The following is a 19,185-nucleotide window of genomic DNA, read 5'->3' on the forward strand; positions in this document are numbered from 1 at the left end:
TAGTTTTTTATGATTTCGCTTTTATTTTACTGGCGCTAGCACACTCACTTGCCTGACAAAGATTACTTGATTGGAATATACTTTTTTTTGTTTTGTTTTACATAGCAGAATATTTTATTTACTTTTAAACAACTATCAATAACTTACTAACCCCAATAGAAAAATCAGAGCGCTCGCTCTTTGTTATATTGTATTATTGTTATATTTTTATGACATTGTGAGTCTAAAAATATCAGTCCACCTCAACATATGAAGTAACAGCTGAACAGCCACGCAACAGCCGGCCGGCCGGCTTACAACAACGCTTATCAGTCTGCTTGCTGCGCATGGAAATACGCAAACACCAACATTTATGCCGCCAACTGGGCGAGTATAAGAACGACAACATAGGAGCGCAAGATCATTAGAACACTTTGAGAAAAACAAAGAATTTCGCTGTGCTCATATCATAGCATTCAAGCTAATACTCCTCACTTTAACGCACATTTATTTTTAATTGAAAATATGCTCTCCTTGCAGACTCGCAAACGCGTTGATCACACGCCAGCGCTCTTACATATACGCAAACGAGCCATACGAAATTCGAATAGTTGCAGATAGTGATGGTGGCCTATTGAGGGCTATTGCTGATAATTCTCAGACTGAATTATTTCTTGTAGCGTTCTGAAGTTAAGGCAATCGCTTTTAGATTTTCGTTTTCATCTGCTGCGATCAGTGAGTGCTATAAAAAGCCAAGCGCGTCTTGAAAAAGCTTCAGTTCGTTTGGTTTTCGGTTGGTTTAGATTTGGTCCCGGGTAAGAAGTGATTTGTGTGAGAAAATAGTGAGAAGTGCGGAACGGAAGTGAAGGCAACAGCTAAACCTAGAAAAGGGGTCAGTAGGCCATGTAGCAGATATGCATTTAACGCAAAAAGGATACTATAAGGGATATTGAATTACAGAATCGGAAAGTTGCAAGAAGTGTTTTGATAATTGGAGAACTATTAATAAAAAATATAAAAATGGCAAGCATAATACCGGAAATATTGCTATAAATAAAATTCATATGCATATAGATGAGAGTGTGTGTGTGCGTGTAGAAATATGCAAAGCATACGATTACATAAGCGTACATGTGACACTAACCGGATATTACATTTGTGTGGTTTGATTTGAAAACAAAAAAAAAAAAGATGTTGTTGAAAATACTTTATTATAATGGTGGTTTTATTACGAAATTTTAATTCAAATAAAATGAAAAAAATTTATGTGACAAGGATTATGCAATACTACATATTGTGGAACACGTCCGCGAATATGCAGCCACTTAAAGCAGCAAGATGTATTTAATTAAAAAACGGATTTTTGGTTTTAAATAAAAAAAATAAACATTTGAGTAAATACAATTATTTCAATAAAAAAAATTATAAAACTTTTTTTAATAAAAATTAATAAACTAAAATTTCAAATGCTTGATCTGTAAATTTTGAAAAGGAAATAAGTCGCGCTATAAAGTACACAGTCGCCTCAGGAATTTCAGTTCTAACAGTTTTTTAAGTTGTACGAGGATTGCTATTTATGTTTCTGCTCTTGGCCTAGTGTTGTGAGGCGACAATGAATTTTCTATGAAAAAATTAGACAAAACATATTTTATCATATTGTAATATTCCAAGGTGTCTCGGAAATTGGTCAAATGTATGCACAAATGTATTGATCATAATTGGTATTATTTTGAAAAACAGTAAAACCATTTTTAACCACCAATGCCTGTTTTCCCATTCTTTGATCAAAAACATAAATAGCATCCCTCGTATAGTATTTTTTGAAAAATAAAATTGAAAACTGAAGGTAGTGCATATTCGAATTTTTCACTTTAAATAGCTTGCGTTTTATTGAGTCAGTGGTTAATTGTGTGAAAAAACGGTTTTGTGAAAACGGATTTAAAAGAGTAATCGGTTTTGTAGTTTCATTGTTAACTTTATTTAAACAAATAGGAAAGAAAGAGGTTTGAATTGGTTTTAAAATAATGTTTCTTAGAGTAGTAATAGCTTTTCATTTTATTTTCGACTTGGTTTGACATGAGTGATGCAGTCAACCGGTACTTAGTAGAGCTAAATTAGGAGTTCCAATGGATAATTAGATTCTAACTTAAGAATGTATGCGAGTATTTGATTAAATTTTCTACATATTTTATTTGAGTCCTAAAACCGATTACCTTCAACATTTAAGTAATTGCGCATACGAGCGCTCTGCTGCATACCGGAAACATTTCGAAATTATCAAAATATTATTTTTAGTTGTATTCCTTTTGTTTGTGATTTAATTTTTAATTAACGAAAATGTACCTGCAAATACATAGACAATTAACGCACACAGCCAAGTTCTTAATCGGGGACAAAGCAACAAATTTCGGTCATTAATAGCTTCAGACATACCAGCAACAAAAAAGAGTGAACTCAAATCTATGCTGTGGCTTGATAAGAGCCGCCATAGTCCGTATAAATCGAATCAAATATGCGGGACAAGCGGGAAAAAAGTTGAAAGCGCGTATACAAACACACTCGCACGCATACACAATTAATCAAAGCAAATACAAACACACATATACATATGTGTGTGTGGCCATAAAAAACAAAAGTAATTCAAACAAAAACAATAGTAAAAAAAGCTGACTACCGCTTTTTTGGACAAGGGCATCCCACTTCTAATGGCTGTGTGTGTGTATGCGTTTTATCAATTCAAGTTGATGACCTCGTCCAAATAAACTGAGATTACTGTGGATTGGCCGAATGAATAAAAAAAAAACAAAAAAAGAAAAACATGGAAAAAAATGAAACTAGTCTCTGTTGCGATGGGGACGTGTCACGTTCAAAAATGTTTTTAGCGCAATAAAAACACACACATAAAGCAACGAGAACGACTTGTTCAAACAAATGGTGGCAAAAATAAAAAACTGCACTTGCACTGAGTTCACTTTTGTGAGCGTGTTGCCTACGAGCAGCCGGTTGACCCAGTTTGGCTGCAGTAAAATCGAAATCGAAGCGCTGTCGCTACGCATTGCCCGTTGATGCGAACAGCAGATTTCGGATTTCGGCTTTTAAATTTCGTTTTTTCGGCTTTTAGTCCTTTCATGACATTGCCATTTCCATTTCTTTACCTATAGTTTGTTATTAAAGCTGTTTTTTTTTTTGTTTGTTTTTGGTTTACGCTTGCTTATCCAAATCCTGTCATTCAAAAAGATTTGTTTGTTTTTTGTTCACATTTTTTGTTTTATACCTTACATTGTTTTTATCTATTCCTGTGCAGTTTATGATGCAGCAAATGACCTTATGAATACTTAATCCAAAGCATTTTGAATTTTTCGCGATTCAAAAAAAAAAAAAATAAATAAAAAATAAAAATAAAGATAAATAGCAAAACAAAAAATGAGATTCAAGCCTTTACATCTCCTATGCTTCGCATGCGTTCTGTGCGTTTTGCTTGAGTGTGCTTGGGCGGAGAACTCTGCTGGAGCGCATGTAGGAAAGCGAAAAACACGTACTAAAAAAGTGAAAAAATACCGTAAAGCATTTAATGAGCGACCGCAAGCAGAGGAGCCGCAACCGGAAGCCGATTTACCGGGCACAGATGAGTTCGAAGCATACGATTACAACAACTACGAAGATGTGGACGTGGGTGAGTATAAGGAGAAGTTATGTGGAAAGGAGTAATGCAAATAATAATTTAAGCGAAAGCCGGAAAGAAAGCATTTCACATCTTTCACATAACCATAAAATTATACAATAGAGCTCATGTTTCATTATACAGTGAAGGACATAAAGCTCTTGTTATTTCATATATCCAGAAAAAAGGCGCCAGAAAATACTTACTCGAACTTTTCTTTATTGGAAAGCGTAATTTTTGTCATTAAAAATGAAATACAATTTCTTTCAAATGACTTTGAAGAGAGTTCTGTGTTCCTTATATATATACTTCCACATACTACTTATGTGGCTTTACGCAAAGAAGTCAGGTTAGGTGAACTTGAAACATAGGAAACTTTAAACGAATTTTAGGGATTCATTTTGAAACATGGAGTTTTAGTTTTTTACTTTCTTTGAAAGCATATCACTTCCTGAATGGCATATCAAAATTTCAAGGAAATCAGAGAAAAACTTAAGAAAATATGTACTTATAAATAAGCGTAGGAAAGTTATTGTTTCGTACTACCGCGCTATTGGAGAGGCTTTTTGGAAAATATCAAACTACTGATATTATATCAATTTCTTTATGGACTTAAAGTTCAAAGTAAACTATATGTAATATTTACTTATGAAATTCAATTGCCCTAGCCACTACTGATTCTTACCTCTACGATTTCTACTCATATACACCTCGAAGCAAAACAAATTTTTGTATTGTTTTAAAAATTCAAGAAAATATTCTGTGTATATCCCAAACAAATATTTTCCAATGCATGCCTTTTTATTATTAACATCTTTTTCATTGACGTCTATCGAACTTCAGCAATTCATCTCTGTGATATGTACTTACGCACACACACATATGCGCACGCTTTTAATGACATCTCCATTCAATTTCAATTGCTCAGCTGACAACCTCGTTTGTTGCTAATTGGAGCGCAGTAAACTTTTATGTTTGTTGCACGTTCAAGCAAGCAATCTTATTGCAACATCAAGGAAAAACACAAAAAAAACTAAAATAAATAATTTCGCTTTACAGCGAAATCTATGTGAATGATGCAGAATTTGTGTCAAATACGAGAATAGCGCATCTGCAAATCATAAATGAATGGACACAGAGAATGAGTCCATTGAAGTGAGTGTGAAATCGATTAAGGCATTCGATGATTTTCTTAAGGGAAAAGCGAATACATATGAATTAATATGCAGGTCATACGGCTAGTGTTTGTTTTTATGTTTGTAGATGTGCAGATGGAAATGAACTGATTAAAAGTTGTATACTTTTCAAAGGCAGGCAGGCAGGCCAGGCAGAAGAGAAAAAAGCATAAAATGTGAGTGAGCGATAGGCACGTCTATGAATATATTTGCGTTTTTGTGCGTATTTAGATTATAGATTTAGACATAAACCTTTTTGATAGATAAAAGCATTAAAAAAAGAATGATATTTGCGTATAAACTTTATAAGGTAGAGCGACTGTACCTCCTGGGTGGTGTATGGCAATTTTTCCGCGTTAGTATGTCAGTCGTTGATGGCTGCATGAGGAAGAGGTTGCTGCTCGATGCTAATAAGTTAGCTTGTTAAAGGAATGAATCAATTTTAGTTTGTGATGCTGAATAATTGTTTTTACTACCTGTTATATTATTGGCTTTACCTTTGTCTAAGCTGCTATAGAGTTAGCTTAAAGAAAAACGTTTTAAACCCCCGTTGGATCTTCTATCGTCTGCTGCCGAAAGCTAAAAGGTGTGACTATTGAGTAATGTGAGATAAATGCTGCTAAGCTACCGCTAACGGTTTTGTGTAAAGTCTTATCTTCCAAATGTTGTACCTCTCACTTCTATAAAAAATACTGTAGATAATTCGTTCAAATTACAATTTATTTCGCAGGAAATATTGGGCCTAAAAATTTTACGCTTGAAAAGGAAATCTTTTTTGCAAAAATATGAAATGTAAATGACACACATTTATTGGTATGGGAATAAAAAAAGCACGAAAAATATAATTAAATTTCAGAACAATACATATGGAACTTTGTGCACCTCAACTGAGTTTCTGAGGGTCACTGAGGTACAAACCAACATTACCACCAACACGCTTTTGCTGAACTTTGTGATATAGCGAGGAAAAGAACACCCAAATTCTGAAGGAAAGGTCGTGGGCTCTTCAACAATACCATACGCAGTTTCATACGAAATTCTCGGGTATTAAATTTCGAGACGAGTACAACATTCCAGTGTTACACCATAAGCGCGGTGCCTTACACTGTGCCACTCTTATGAACAAGATTTGAGTCTATTGACTGACAGGAGAAGATTTCCAGCACTGTTAGTCTAGGTTAGGTATAGCTGGCTGATCTGAATAGATCTCACATAGACCGTTCCAACACTGTTACGAGAAGTGGATAATTCGCATGGAATGGGGTTGGGATAGTGGTGTGGGGTATATTTATACACGGGGACTTGCTAACTTATTGACTTAACTTAATTTATTTATTTGTCATTTGATTTTAATAATTTGTTAATGAAAATATGGTTCATTTTCGTACAAGGGCCATATGCAGTTTCAAGGTTTGTTTTATAGCCCATTAAATTCTGGTATAACAAAGTGCAAGGTTGAAGCGGCTTAAAATTGAATGGATTTTTGACAATTCTTTCTGCTGACGGTGTTGGGTATTTTCTTCCATATAAAAAAATGTGGAGCAGGCGTTAAGGGGTTATATACCTTGTGGTCCGGTGAAATTAGCGAAAGTTGGGTTTTTTTTAAAGATATGTAGCAATAATTTTATTGTATAAAAGTTTTTATTATTGGATATTACAATGTTTAAAGAAAAAAAAAAGGCTTTGTTTGTGTAAAAATATTTAAAAATGGCGGAGTTATGGCGTTTTCCCCCAAGACCCTTTTTTTGGAAGAGGCTTGCGGTGGACGCGATTCAAGTCCACCAAGTCAACTGAAATCAAAAAATCGAAAAGATTTCATTAGTATAGGGTTATATCTTCTTAGTGAACGATCAATATATTAAATATTTTGATTTTTGTGAAAATAGGAACATGTTTTTAAAAAACTCCACTTCTACAGTCCTAAAATTGGCATTAAAAAATTCATATCTGCAAAATAAAAATTTATACATAAAAAGTTGATCGTTCACTAAGAGGCGACATCAATTACGAACAATTTAAAAAAAAAATTATAAAAATCGGTTGAATACTTTTTTTGCAATCGCGTCCACCGCAAAAGCATTTTTGGAAAAACACGTTTTTGAGATAATCGCGTTTAAAGTTTCAAGCGCCGCATGAGGCCGTACGCTCAGGACGTGACGACGCACAATTTAAAACGCTGTAACTTTCGATCTATTGCTCAGATCTCTATGAAATTTTTGGAAAATGTTCTCAAGGGATTGTACTTTACGATAAAGAAATAAAATTTATTTTGATTTTTTTGAAAAACACAAGGTATATAACCCCTTAAATGGAGAAAATGCACAAGATCGGGACTGAAACAAATTCTCAGAAAATCAGTGTGATTTTTAGTCTACTTGAAACCTGCACTTTATTGTACCAAAATTCAATGATCTATAAAACTGCATTCCCGAAATTTTTGTAAACGTTCTGATTAAAAGTTTGATATTTTGTTGCAAATCTGCCGAATTTTTACAAATTTTATACAATGCTCCCAACATTGTTTTATATGGTTTTTGTTGTGGTATGAACTATATTAAAAAAAAAAATAAAAGAAATAACAAAATAAATAAATAATTAGTTACAATTTATTTTCATGTAAAAGTAACCACAAAGTTATCTAAAGGGTTGCCCATATTAGACGGACCCGACGGACTTCGATGACTCTTTGGGCGCAGGCAACAATCTTTGCGTCAATTGAATCTTATACGGGAATAAATGCAAATCAATGCGGATAGTTCGTTGTAAAGTGGTCCGAGCAGTGCCCAACTGCTGAGAATGGCGATTTTGGGATGTCCTTGATGTCCTTTGTCGGTTTTGATTTGGCCTCTTTGGATTAGAAAGAGCATACCCAGTCGAAAACCTTTCGTACAAGCGTTTAATGGTGTTCTTAGAAGGCGTTCTGTTTTTACATTATTTAATTTTTTATACGCACGTTGAGTTTTCACAATTGATTTCTTTTGTTGAATGTAAATTTCAACAATTTGGGAGCGCTTGCGCGGTGTTTACTGTTCCATGGTAAAAATCTGCTTAGACTGACGCTTCCAACGCGGTATGTAATTAAGCGATCTGACGTCTCTGTCAAAAGATACAGGGTTGCCAGATGGGCCCGTTGAATATTGGAAACCTTGTATTAATATTCGCCGCCAGCGAGAATTATTATACTGCCAAATCTTTCTTCTGATATTGGCTTATTAGGCTGTGAATTTGCTTTGTGTTCCCCTTCTTCTCATTGTTGTTGCTGACTCTCGACTAAAAATAAAAACAAATGCAAGCAACTCGCGTAGCTATACCTGTAAGCAGTCATTAAACGTTTCCAAACAAATGCAATTTTCGCAGATCTTTTCCAATGCTGCCAACGTATGTTTTTTGTGCCAGTCGCTTCATATGTTCGTTATCCTGATGATGATTCGAAGAGGGCTTTTAACGCAAGTGTGTAAGAATATATGAAGAGTAACTGTATTCAATTTTTTGTGTAAAATAAGACTGAAGCAGACCACTGTATTGCTGAGACTCGTTTCATAAGTAGATTACCATATAAATAAATTGTATATTCAACTATTCTTCCGAAATTACATTTGCTTGATTTGCAACTGATGAAATGGGAAATTTTTGCTATTCAAAATAAATATATACATACCGATGGGAATGTGTGTATGTTTATAATTGTCTCGATTCTCATGTTGACAAAGCGATAACAAAGTTGTAATAGCATAATGAAGATATTAATGCAAGGATGAAGATTGCTCTTAATGAAAAGTGCAGTAGCAGAAATTAATTGGAGTTGCACAAGTGGAACACATGTCGGGAATATTTACATTACTTATGTGCGCTAGTAACTATTTGCTTTTAGCAAAACACTAGCACACATATACACACACACACATACATACATACACATATATACACCCTTTTACAAGCTAAGTTACTAGCACAACCATGTAAACTATGCGCTCTCTCTTTCCAGATGCCGACGTGAATGTAGGCGGCACTAACGGTTTCGATACCCACCAGGAAGGTATAAATGTTCATTCATGTTTTATACAATTTTATTGACTTATTTGCTTCCATACATTTTCCAGCAAGCAACCCGTCGAATGTGCCAAATGTTGAAACCCCCGCCAACGTTGTGGGTGCTTTTTCATGTCTGTATGAGGGTAATTGGTATCGCGATGGTGATGAATTTACCAGCGAGCGCAATGGCTGCACAAATTCTTGTTCTTGCACTGAAGGCAAGGTGATCTGTCGCGAGACTGAAAATTGCATGCACATCCCACCAGCAACTTCCACCACAACAACTACCACGACGACAGAGCCTAATCTCCCAGATACCGCTGAAGACAATCCCTATGCTGGCGTTTCCACTGGCCCACGCGGCTTACCTGGTTATCCGGGTGCACAAGGTCGTCCGGGAGAGGGTGGTATACCTGGTACGCCTGGTAATCCAGGTGTGCCTGGAAATCCTGGCGTGCCTGGCCCGATACCGGATATGAGTTATTATCACCAACAGTTGGCCGCTGAGTATGCAAATTCGGATAAGGGTCCCAGTTCGTTACCATTCGTTCCGGAGTTTCAGTATCTGCAATCATCTGTGGGAGCTGTCGGTCCACGTGGTGCACCTGGTAGCTCAGGTCCTGTTGGCCCTCAAGGTTTTCAAGGCATGCGTGGTGAACCTGGCGAGCCTGGACCACAAGGTCCACCTGGTTTGATGGGACCACGCGGCTTACCTGGTCCACCAGGTAAAGATGGTTCTCCTGGTGAGGATGGTGAACCTGGATTGCAAGGTGCTGCAGGTATACCAGGGCCACGAGGCTTACCCGGTATGCCAGGTATTCCCGGTTTGAAGGGGCATCATGGCTTGCCTGGTATTGATGGCGCAAAAGGTGAGCTAGGTGCTCCTGGTGAGAAAGGTGGCACTGGCCCAATGGGTGCTGTTGGCCCTACAGGCCCACAGGTATGTTTTACTGTTGAATTTCCTTTTGTTTATGAAAATAGATATATAGTTTTTATTTGATAGGGCCCTGCTGGTCCTCGTGGGGAGCGTGGGCGTGAAGGGCCACCGGGTCCACAGGGCGCCAGAGGGTTAGATGGTAATCCGGGTGCTGCAGGGCAACCTGGTTCTATTGGCAAGCCTGGTCCACCAGGTTTCCCTGGTAGTCCCGGTGCCAAAGGCGATTGGGGACATCCAGGACCAAAAGGTGATCAAGGATTGCAGGGTCCACGCGGTGAGGCTGGACGTCCAGGCGCTGCCGGTGAGCCTGGCATGTCAGGACCGCCTGGTAAAGATGGTTTACATGGTGACAAAGGTTCGATGGGTGCACCTGGTATTGCAGGACCGCAAGGTTTTCCTGGACCCCGTGGTCCGGATGGCATACCTGGCAGTCCAGGAGAACCTGGTATAAAAGGCACACCAGGGCAACCTGGCGAACGTGGTTATAAAGGTACTACCCCTGTTTGGTGTTTTATTTGTAAGGTCTTTTAAAAACATAAATTATAACTTTTCTAGGCGATCAAGGTATTAAAGGAGAATCTGGTCAATCAGGTCCGCGTGGCTTACCAGGTACGGTAGGGCCGGAAGGAAAACGTGGTAAACGCGGTATGCGAGGACCTACCGGACCTTCAGGCCCAACTGGCGAAAGAGGACCGCAAGGATTGCCTGGAATTTCTGGTCCAGATGGTCCTATTGGTCCAAAAGGTACTCCCGGCGACCGCGGCATACAAGGACCACACGGCATAAAGGGAAGTCCAGGCGATGTTGGACAACCCGGTATACCAGGAGTTCAAGGTTTGCGTGGTTTGCCAGGACGTATAGGACCTCCAGGAAAACCTGGACCTGTGGGTGAGAGGGGAATTCCTGGCGCCGATGGAAGGCCCGGTGAACAAGGTCTGCAAGGCTTGCAGGGGCTACCTGGACCAATGGGCATTCCTGGCGATAAAGGTTTCACCGGAGAACCTGGTAAAAATGGTGAGCCAGGTCCACCGGGTCCGCAAGGGCCCCATGGAGATAGCGGCAAAGATGGTTTGCCTGGCGCACAAGGTCCTCGTGGTCCTCCTGGTCAAGATGGTGAGCGTGGAGAGCCAGGCACTGCTGGCCCCAGAGGTTTCCAAGGTCTACCTGGCGTCGCTGGTAATCCAGGCGCTCCAGGAAAAGATGGATCTGCCGGACCACCTGGCCCACAAGGTCTTGTTGGCCCTTCTGGATTACGTGGTGAACGTGGTTACCCTGGTGAAAGAGGTCCAGTAGGTCAGCCTGGAACACCTGGAGAGCGTGGAGAACCTGGTGCGCCAGGGCATGACGGACCACAAGTAAGTATAATTTGAGAAAAAGCATGCTTTTTCGAATAACAGTTCTTTATTCAATATAAATTAGGGTTTACCTGGAAAACTAGGATCTAAAGGACATATGGGAGCGCCAGGAATGTTGGGATTGCCTGGTCCGAGAGGACTTTCTGGGTTGCCAGGAGAAAAAGGTGAGCGTGGTAGCATAGGACCATTTGGTCCGGAAGGTCCACCAGGCCGTCCAGGCGATCGTGGCCCACAAGGAATGGTAGGACCACCTGGAGCACCCGGTGAATCAGGAGAAAGGGGTGAGCCTGGAAGCCCTGGGCAACCAGGTGAGCAAGGAGCAGCAGGTGGTCCTGGTGAAAGAGGACCAATTGGTTTGCAGGGCCCACCAGGTTATCCTGGAGCCCCAGGCTTGGCAGGATTACCCGGAGCAAAAGGCGATCGTGGTTTAATGGGTATCAAAGGCGAACAAGGCATGCTAGGACCTCATGGTCCCCCCGGAGAGCAGGGTCTGCAAGGTCCCGTGGGCTTAAGTGGTTTGAAAGGTGCTCGAGGTGAACCAGGACTCAGGGGAGAACCAGGATTAAGCGGATTGCCTGGCAGACCCGGTGATCAGGGTCAACCTGTAAGATGTTTAGTCTTTGTTGTCAACATAAAGACAAATGATAATGAACTGTTTTATAGGGACAACCCGGAAGCCAAGGGTTACCTGGTGTGGCTGGATTTCCAGGAGCTAAGGGAAATCCTGGGGAACCCGGTAGACCAGGAAATCCTGGATCTCAAGGTTTGCAAGGTGCAACTGGTTTGGAGGGACAAAAAGGTGAAACAGGCAATGATGGACCTCCTGGGCCAGCGGGTAATCCAGGACCACCCGGTAATGTTGGTGAACGCGGAATGCCAGGCTTGTCTGGTCCACCAGGCGCGGCAGGTTTGCGTGGCTTAAGAGGAGTTCCAGGTGAAGCAGGTCCACAAGGTAGACCCGGAAAGGATGGTGCACCGGGAGCGCAAGGCCTGCAAGGTATGTACAAATTTTAGTACAAATAAAATTAATTTAATATTGTAGAGTCTTGGTAATAATGTTTGAATATCACTTGTAGGACCACAAGGCCTACCGGGTCCAATGGGTGAGTCTGGACCTGAAGGACCAGCTGGTAAAGCTGGACCTCCTGGAATTGCTGGTCGTGTTGGTGATAAAGGACCTCAGGGACAAGTAGGAAATCCTGGACCACCGGGAAATCCTGGTCTGCCCGGTCCACCTGGTGCCATGGGGCCGGTAGGTTTACAAGGTGAGCGTGGACCAAAGGGCGATCTTGGTTTACCAGGTGTTGAAGGACCACAAGGCCTGCGTGGCAAATCTGGCCCACCAGGTGTTGAAGGACCAAAGGGTGAACATGGTGAGCCTGGTCCTAAAGGTATCAAGGGTCATCGCGGTCTTATCGGTTTACAGGGTATGCCCGGCCAAGCAGGTCTTAAAGGTGACTCAGGTCCACCAGGCATACCCGGTCAGCCGGGAAAGTCAGGAGAGATGGGAATGCGTGGTCCACAAGGCCGCGATGGCAACCCTGGGCCTATGGGCCCGCCAGGTCAACCTGGTCCACGTGGCTTAAGCGGCGGTGAGGGTAAACCTGGACCCATAGGACCCGCCGGTCCCCCAGGACCACCAGGCTCACCTGGAGAATCGGTCGGATACGATGTAGCTGCACTTACTGCTTTACTCAATCAAGGCCAAACAAAAGGCATCGATTTTCAAAGTGACCAACCGAATCTCCTACCAGAAGGACTTTCCGATGACGAAAAGGAAGCGATGGTAATCAAGGCGTTCGAACACTTGAAGGCATCTTTTGAGAGATTGCGAAGACCCAACGGTCAGCAATCGGCACCAGCCAAAACGTGTCGTGATCTTTTCGCGGCCTATCCTGACTACAAATCTGGCGAATACTGGATCGATCCAAATGAAGCTGATCCACGTGACGCTATCTTGGTGTATTGTGAGCGTGAGACGCGCGGTTCGTGCATACTACCGAAGCCACAAGAAACGCCAGTGTTAAGCTACAAAGGCGCTGAGAGGGAAACGTGGCTGAGTGAAATGCCTGGAGGTATGAAAATCACCTACAAAACCGATTCGCATCAGTTGGGCTTCCTGCAATTGCTTTCCGCTAAGGCCTCACAAAGAATCACTTTCAATTGTCGAAATACAATTGGCTATTTGGATGAAGACAAAACGAACGATCGGTAAGCGGAAAAAAGTTTACTTGCTGTGTCGGTTTAATGTTAGTTATTGTTTCATTTTAGAAATGGCCTAAAGCTGTTGTCATGGAATGATGCAGAATTAACGCCAAAGGGACCGCTGCGTCTGCGCTTTGAAGCAGAAAGCGATGAATGCAGGGTACGTGACAGAGGATTTCTTCCACCGCGAGTTATTTTTTTTATAAACCTTTTCTTATTGCTTTTTCAGCATCGCTCGAATTCTTGGGCCAAAACGGTGATCACATATAAAACTGAGAAGCCACAGAGGCTGCCAATTGTTGATGTTAAAATCAGAGATGTTGGCGAGGCTAATCAACAGTTCCGCATCGAATTGGGTCCAGTATGTTTTTATAATTGATAGGAATACACAACTCTCTCGCTCTCTTAGGTATAAGATATATATACTATACTTTACTTGATTTATTCTTTTGATATTTTGTTTTGACTATAGCAAAGGGCTCTCAAAACGCATTGTAACTTAATTTAATGCTTTTTAATTTTACTTCTTGAACGTCTGAATGCTCATAAATTTCGATGTAACTCTATACTGTTGGCATATTTTTAAGGACAATAAATGCACTTTTTTACGTGAAATGATTTTAAACTTTATTTTGAAGCCTCGAATTTTCAAAATCTATTGGCCCACCGTCCATGAAGATAACCTTCTTCATTTTCCTACTTTCCTACATTCACCTACTTCACGTTCCCACGACAGTCGGTTCTACGTAACCGGAACGACCCGGATTTATATCCGGCTAAGGACTGTCACTTCAACAGCATTCCTCGTTATGCACGGGGAATGTTATGCTGCTACAACAACAACAACCTACTTCATCGCTGTAAGTTGTAAAAGGTTTCTAGTTCTACTTTCTGATTTATAAATTAGGTGGCAACAGCATTTCATGTTATTTTAAAATTTTCCTAATCCCTTTTTTTAAATCCGTATTTCAATAATTAATTGCATCGCGCAATTATTCACCATTTTCGTATGAAAATTATGACGTTGGCAGTTATAAAAACGTTTTGCTTTCATTTTGGCTTTCTTTTTTATTTTAAGCAAATTTCGTACAATATACAAATATTAAGTTCAGTTTAGTAATTGATTTATATTTTTTCTATTAAAAATTAGGTGGCAACGCTATTTTTTATGGTTTGAGCCTTCACGCACATGTTTTGTTGTTTAAGGATGTTTTAATATTAAGTAGGTTTTGGAATTTATTTCTAGAATTTATTTCCAAAAATGTTTTTGAATGGACAATATCCATAAGCATTTGTCGTTGGATACCCTTTTTTTTAAATTTTATTCTAAGTTTGGTAATTAATTTCTAATATAAAATTAAATATAAAGTGGCAACGCCACTGGAAATTTTTTTTATCAATATTTCTTTTTAACACTTTTCGTTTAATACCAACTCTTAGTATTTATTCAGTTGTAAAATAAGTTAGAATTCTTTTTTAATAAATTTCAGGTGGCAACGCTGTCAGGTAGGTAGGTAGGTAGGTAAGATGGCAAGAGTACCCCAGGTACACTACAAGTAGCACTTACGTGCCGTTTTGATACCATAAAGTGGACCACTACCTGTGAAAGGATTAAGGGAGGAGATAAGCCCGTCTACAGCCATCCAGTGCTGTTGATGTAGCGGAGGAGAGAAAAGGGATCTAGGCTGGAGAATTTCATCAAGTCATCCCCAAAGGGGACGCTGAGGAATCTCAAGCGCCTAGCCGCCAAGGCCGGACATCTGCAGAGAAAGTGTTCCACAGTCTCTTTCTCTGCAGGATCCCCACAGCTTCTGCAATGGGGGTTGTACGGAATTCCAAGCTTCTCCGCGTGAGTGCCGATCACCCAGTGCCCAGTGATCACCGCAATGAGTTTGGAAATTGAATGGCGGGGAGTTCCCATCACCTTAAGCGTTTTGTTTATGTCATATTGAGGCCATAGTGCTTTTGAAATGGCACACGATGAGACAGACCTCCATCTGTCTTGCGCTTTTCTTAGAAAGAAGTTGTGTAGTTTCCCTTTAACGACGGCCAAGGGGATACCGATGTCTGAGAAGAGGGCAGCTGGATTTGGTTCTGCCGCCCCTTCCTGGCAAGCTCATCGGCAATTTCATTTCCCTCTATATTCTTGTGCCCAGGAACCCAGATGAGGGAAATGTTTCCAGCACGTTCGAGGCGTTTAAGTTCCTCCTTGCAGGAGTTCACGAGAAGAGATCTGCAGTACGGCGACGACAGTGCCTTGATTGCAGGTTGGCTATCGGAAAAAATTTTAATGTCTCCCTCCCAACAGCGATCCCGAAGCATTTTGCATGCCTGCAGGATCGCGAAGACCTCTGCTTGAAAGACGCTGCTTGTCTCCGGCAGTTTATAGGAGACCGAAATGCTGGCTGATTTGGAGTAGACCCCTGCCCCCACTCCAGACTCCATTTTGGATCCGTCAGTGAAAACAGAGGCATCTATATCCGCAACAACTCTCCCCTCTTTCCAATCTTGCCTGCTCGGAAAGATAGCCCTAGCACAACCCTCAAAGCACAGTTTGCGGATGGAGAGGTCGGTGCGAATATCAGAGAAGGAAGGGGAGATCTGCTTCAAGATGCTGCTATGCCCTACAGGGAGTTGTCTCCAAAGGCCAAACTCCTTCAGTCTAATAGCGCTCTGAGCAGCAATGGACTTAACCTGCAGATCCACAGGAATTAAGTGGATAATAACGTTGAGCGCAGCGGTGGGACATGTCCTACAGGCACCAGTGATGCCTACACATGCAGTTCTCTGCACTCTCTCTAATTTAGTGAAGTTGTAGCCCTTCTGAAGAGCTAACCACCAAACTATGCAACCGTATGTCAAAATTGGCAGAACCACTAAGTTGTACATCCAAAGTACGACACGTGGCTTGAGGCCCCATTTTTTGCCGAACATAGATTTACAGGCGTAGAAGGCTATATTAGCCTTCTTAACTCGATTTTCTATGTGCGGCTTCCAGTGGAGCTTGGGGTCAAGTATTACACCAAGATACTTGACTTCCGATGAAAGTGTAAGACACTGGTTGTTAAGTCTAGGAAGCTTAAAAGGTGGAGGCTTGTATTTTCTGGTGAATAGCATCAACTCTGTTTTGTCAGAGTTGACTCTGAGACCGCAACTGGCGGCCCATCTGCTGAGTGTAGCCAGTGCTCCTTCCAGAATTTCAGCCATTACTGATGGGAAGGGACCTGAGACCATCAGGACCAAGTCATCGGCATATGCTACCACTTTTACCCCCCCCTGTTTAAGCGAGTTAGGGCTTCATCTACAGCTACTAGCCAAAGGAGAGGCGAGAGGACGCCGCCCTGTGGTGTGCCCCTATGTACGAATCTGGTGATTCTTGCCCCTCCTGCCACCGCATTTATTTCCCTACTACCAAGCAGGGACGAGATCCAGCGGTAGATAGGTATTTCCACCCCTAGCCTGTTTAGAGCCGTGACAATTGACTCCGCCGTAATATTATTAAAGGCGCCCTTTATGTCTATAAAGGCCGCCAAAGTGAATTGTTTCCCCTCCAGAGATTTTTCTACAGTCCCTACTACCTCATGTAAGGCTGACTCGGTAGATTTCCCTTTCAGGTAAGCGTGTTGGGCTGGAGAAAGTCTGGTTTCACAGTGCTCTCGGATGTGACAGTCGATTACTCTTTCAAACACCTTGAGAATAAAGGAGGTAAGACTTATAGGTCTGAAGTCCTTGGCCAGGACGTGGCCCCTCCTTCCTGCCTTAGGAATGAAGACCACTTTGGTTTTCTTCCAGCTAGTAGGAACGTGGTTCAGCGAGATACACGCCGAGAAGATCTTTTGAAGAACGGGAACCACCACGGTCTTAGTCTTCTGAAGCATTACTGGCATGATACCATCGATGCCTGGAGATTTGAAAGGGGAAAAACTCTCGATTGCCCAGTTTATTCTGTTGACGGACAAGACCGGTGTCAGGGACATCACAGGTAACCCCTCCTGCCGGTTCGCGTCTTCGTTACAGACCGGATCAATAGAGTTTTCCGGGAAATGGGCATCAATAAGGATTTTTAAGGATTCGCCTGCAGATTCAGCCCACTCCCTGTTCTCTCTTTTGACAAGAGTTTTACAGGAGTGGTCCTTGGATAGGATCCTGTTGAGTCTGGCCGAGTCTCTTACGGATTCGATGGATTCGCAGTACTCTTTCCAAGAGTTGCGCTTCGTATCTCTAATGGCTTTCTTATAAGCTTTCAAGATTTCCCGGTAATCTTGAAAGTTCCTTATTTCGTAACATTTGTTGAAGACTCTCCTAACCTTCTCTTTCAAGTCGGTCAGCGTCTTGCTCCACCAGGGAGGAAAGTCTTCCTTGCTAAAGGATACTGGACAGGCCACTTTGAAGGCAGTCTGATAGGACCCTTCTAAGTGTCTGACTTGCGTGTCCAGTTGTTCCTTAGTTGAAGTCAAGAACTTACTCCTATTCAGCTTCTTGCAGAAAACCCTGTGGAAAAGAGACCAGTCTGTTCGTTTAGGGTTCCTACGGGGTAGCAAGGTCTCCCGAACGAAATCGATTTCGTAGAGGATCAACCTGTGGTCCGAAAACGAGTTCCTCTGGGAGACCGTCCAATTTTCAACCCTGACAGCAGATGAGTTTGTAGAAAGAGAGATATCAAGAACTTCCTCCCAACCCCTTGATGTTCCCAATGCCGGGAAGACAAAAGTTGGGGAGTTGCCCTTGTTCCAGATAAGTAAATTACGGCTTAGTATAAAATCAAACAGAGACTCACCCCGTTCATTGATCTCGCTGCTGCCCCAAATGGTGTGTCTGGCATTAGCATCGCATCCGATCAGGATGTTCTCCTTCTTGGGCTGGAGAGTATCCACTAGATGTTGCAACTCCTCAGGAGGCGCCGATCTGTCATGGGCCATGTAGGCAGACACCAAGCAGAAGCAACTGCCACTGGATGGTTCCACCCTGACCGCAGTCACATCCGGTGAACTGAAATTAGACAGCAAAAAGGCATTAATTGTGTTCCTTTGGACATAAAAAAGGTCATAGGATCTGTCCCTCAGTCGAATGATTTTTTGCTGCCAGATCCATGGCTCCTGAATCAGGCAGACATCGATGTCCTCCTCCCGGAGGGTGACTCGTTGGTTATCTGTGGCTAGTTTGGAATGACGAAGGTTAATTTGTAATACTTTTAACAACCTGTTCAAAAGTGTTACTTACCTTTTACGACTGCTCCCCCAGTTCAGAGTCTGCGTCCGTCCCAGACTGCCGTAGATCGTCGAGCAGCTTCTTGGTGTCATCCCCCAATTTCTCCAAGTCGTCGTCCAGGGCGACAGAGGCGGGGAAGACCTTCACTTTGGCCAACCTGAGGCCAAAGCGAAGTTTAAACTGCTGTTTTTCGAGTGCCTCCAGCGACCCGTTGTTGATCAGCAGTAATATGGCTCAGCTATGCTGCTGAGGTTCTTCTACTTTGATGACAGACCAGTCATCCATAGGAGCCTCAGGATTCTGTAGCTTGAGACACGGGACAATTTCCGAACTGTCCAACTCCATTTTCGGCAACCAGATTCTGGCTCGTGGTCGCCTGGGAATTTCTGAGGCAGGGATGAGCTTTAGCGAAAGCCTCCTCCTTCGAGTACTGATTGGCACATTTTATCACCCTACAGCCTCGACAGATTTCGCCCGAGTCAAAGAGCGGAGCTGGCCCTTTTTTATCCATGAGGTGTCTGACGACCATGCCCGATAGCCGTCCCTCAATGGCATCCCAAAGGGGTAACACCGCTCTTCCACTATTGGTTTTTGCGTCCACGAGGGCAACTTGGAGATGATCTCTGGCCACCT

At 42.0% G+C, this 19,185-nt stretch overlaps 1 protein-coding gene across 3 annotated transcripts; it reads left to right on the forward strand.

Moving 5' to 3' along the window:
* Window positions 1-687: 687 nt before the first annotated feature.
* Window positions 688-13,947, forward strand: LOC128868003 (collagen alpha-1(I) chain-like). Of its 3 annotated transcripts, XM_054109689.1 has the most exons (12): window positions 704-871; window positions 3,284-3,652; window positions 8,801-8,851; window positions 8,916-9,787; window positions 9,851-10,274; window positions 10,340-11,139; window positions 11,204-11,743; window positions 11,803-12,136; window positions 12,216-13,350; window positions 13,411-13,504; window positions 13,574-13,753; window positions 13,817-13,947. In XM_054109689.1, the coding sequence occupies exons 2-11, from the start codon at window positions 3,403-3,405 to the stop codon at window positions 13,721-13,723; spliced, it is 4,650 nt and encodes a 1,549-aa protein (XP_053965664.1). In that variant the 5' UTR covers window positions 704-871; window positions 3,284-3,402; the 3' UTR covers window positions 13,724-13,753; window positions 13,817-13,947. The 3 variants fall into 3 exon arrangements, with proteins under 3 accessions (XP_053965665.1, XP_053965664.1, XP_053965663.1); XM_054109690.1 differs by having other exon boundaries at window positions 688-794; window positions 13,574-13,947; XM_054109688.1 differs by having other exon boundaries at window positions 13,574-13,947.
* Window positions 13,948-19,185: the final 5,238 nt, after the last annotated feature.

The sequence above is a fragment of the Anastrepha ludens genome, chromosome 6 (assembly GCF_028408465.1).
Source record: "Anastrepha ludens isolate Willacy chromosome 6, idAnaLude1.1, whole genome shotgun sequence".
In the NCBI taxonomy this organism is placed as follows: domain Eukaryota; kingdom Metazoa; phylum Arthropoda; class Insecta; order Diptera; family Tephritidae; genus Anastrepha; species Anastrepha ludens.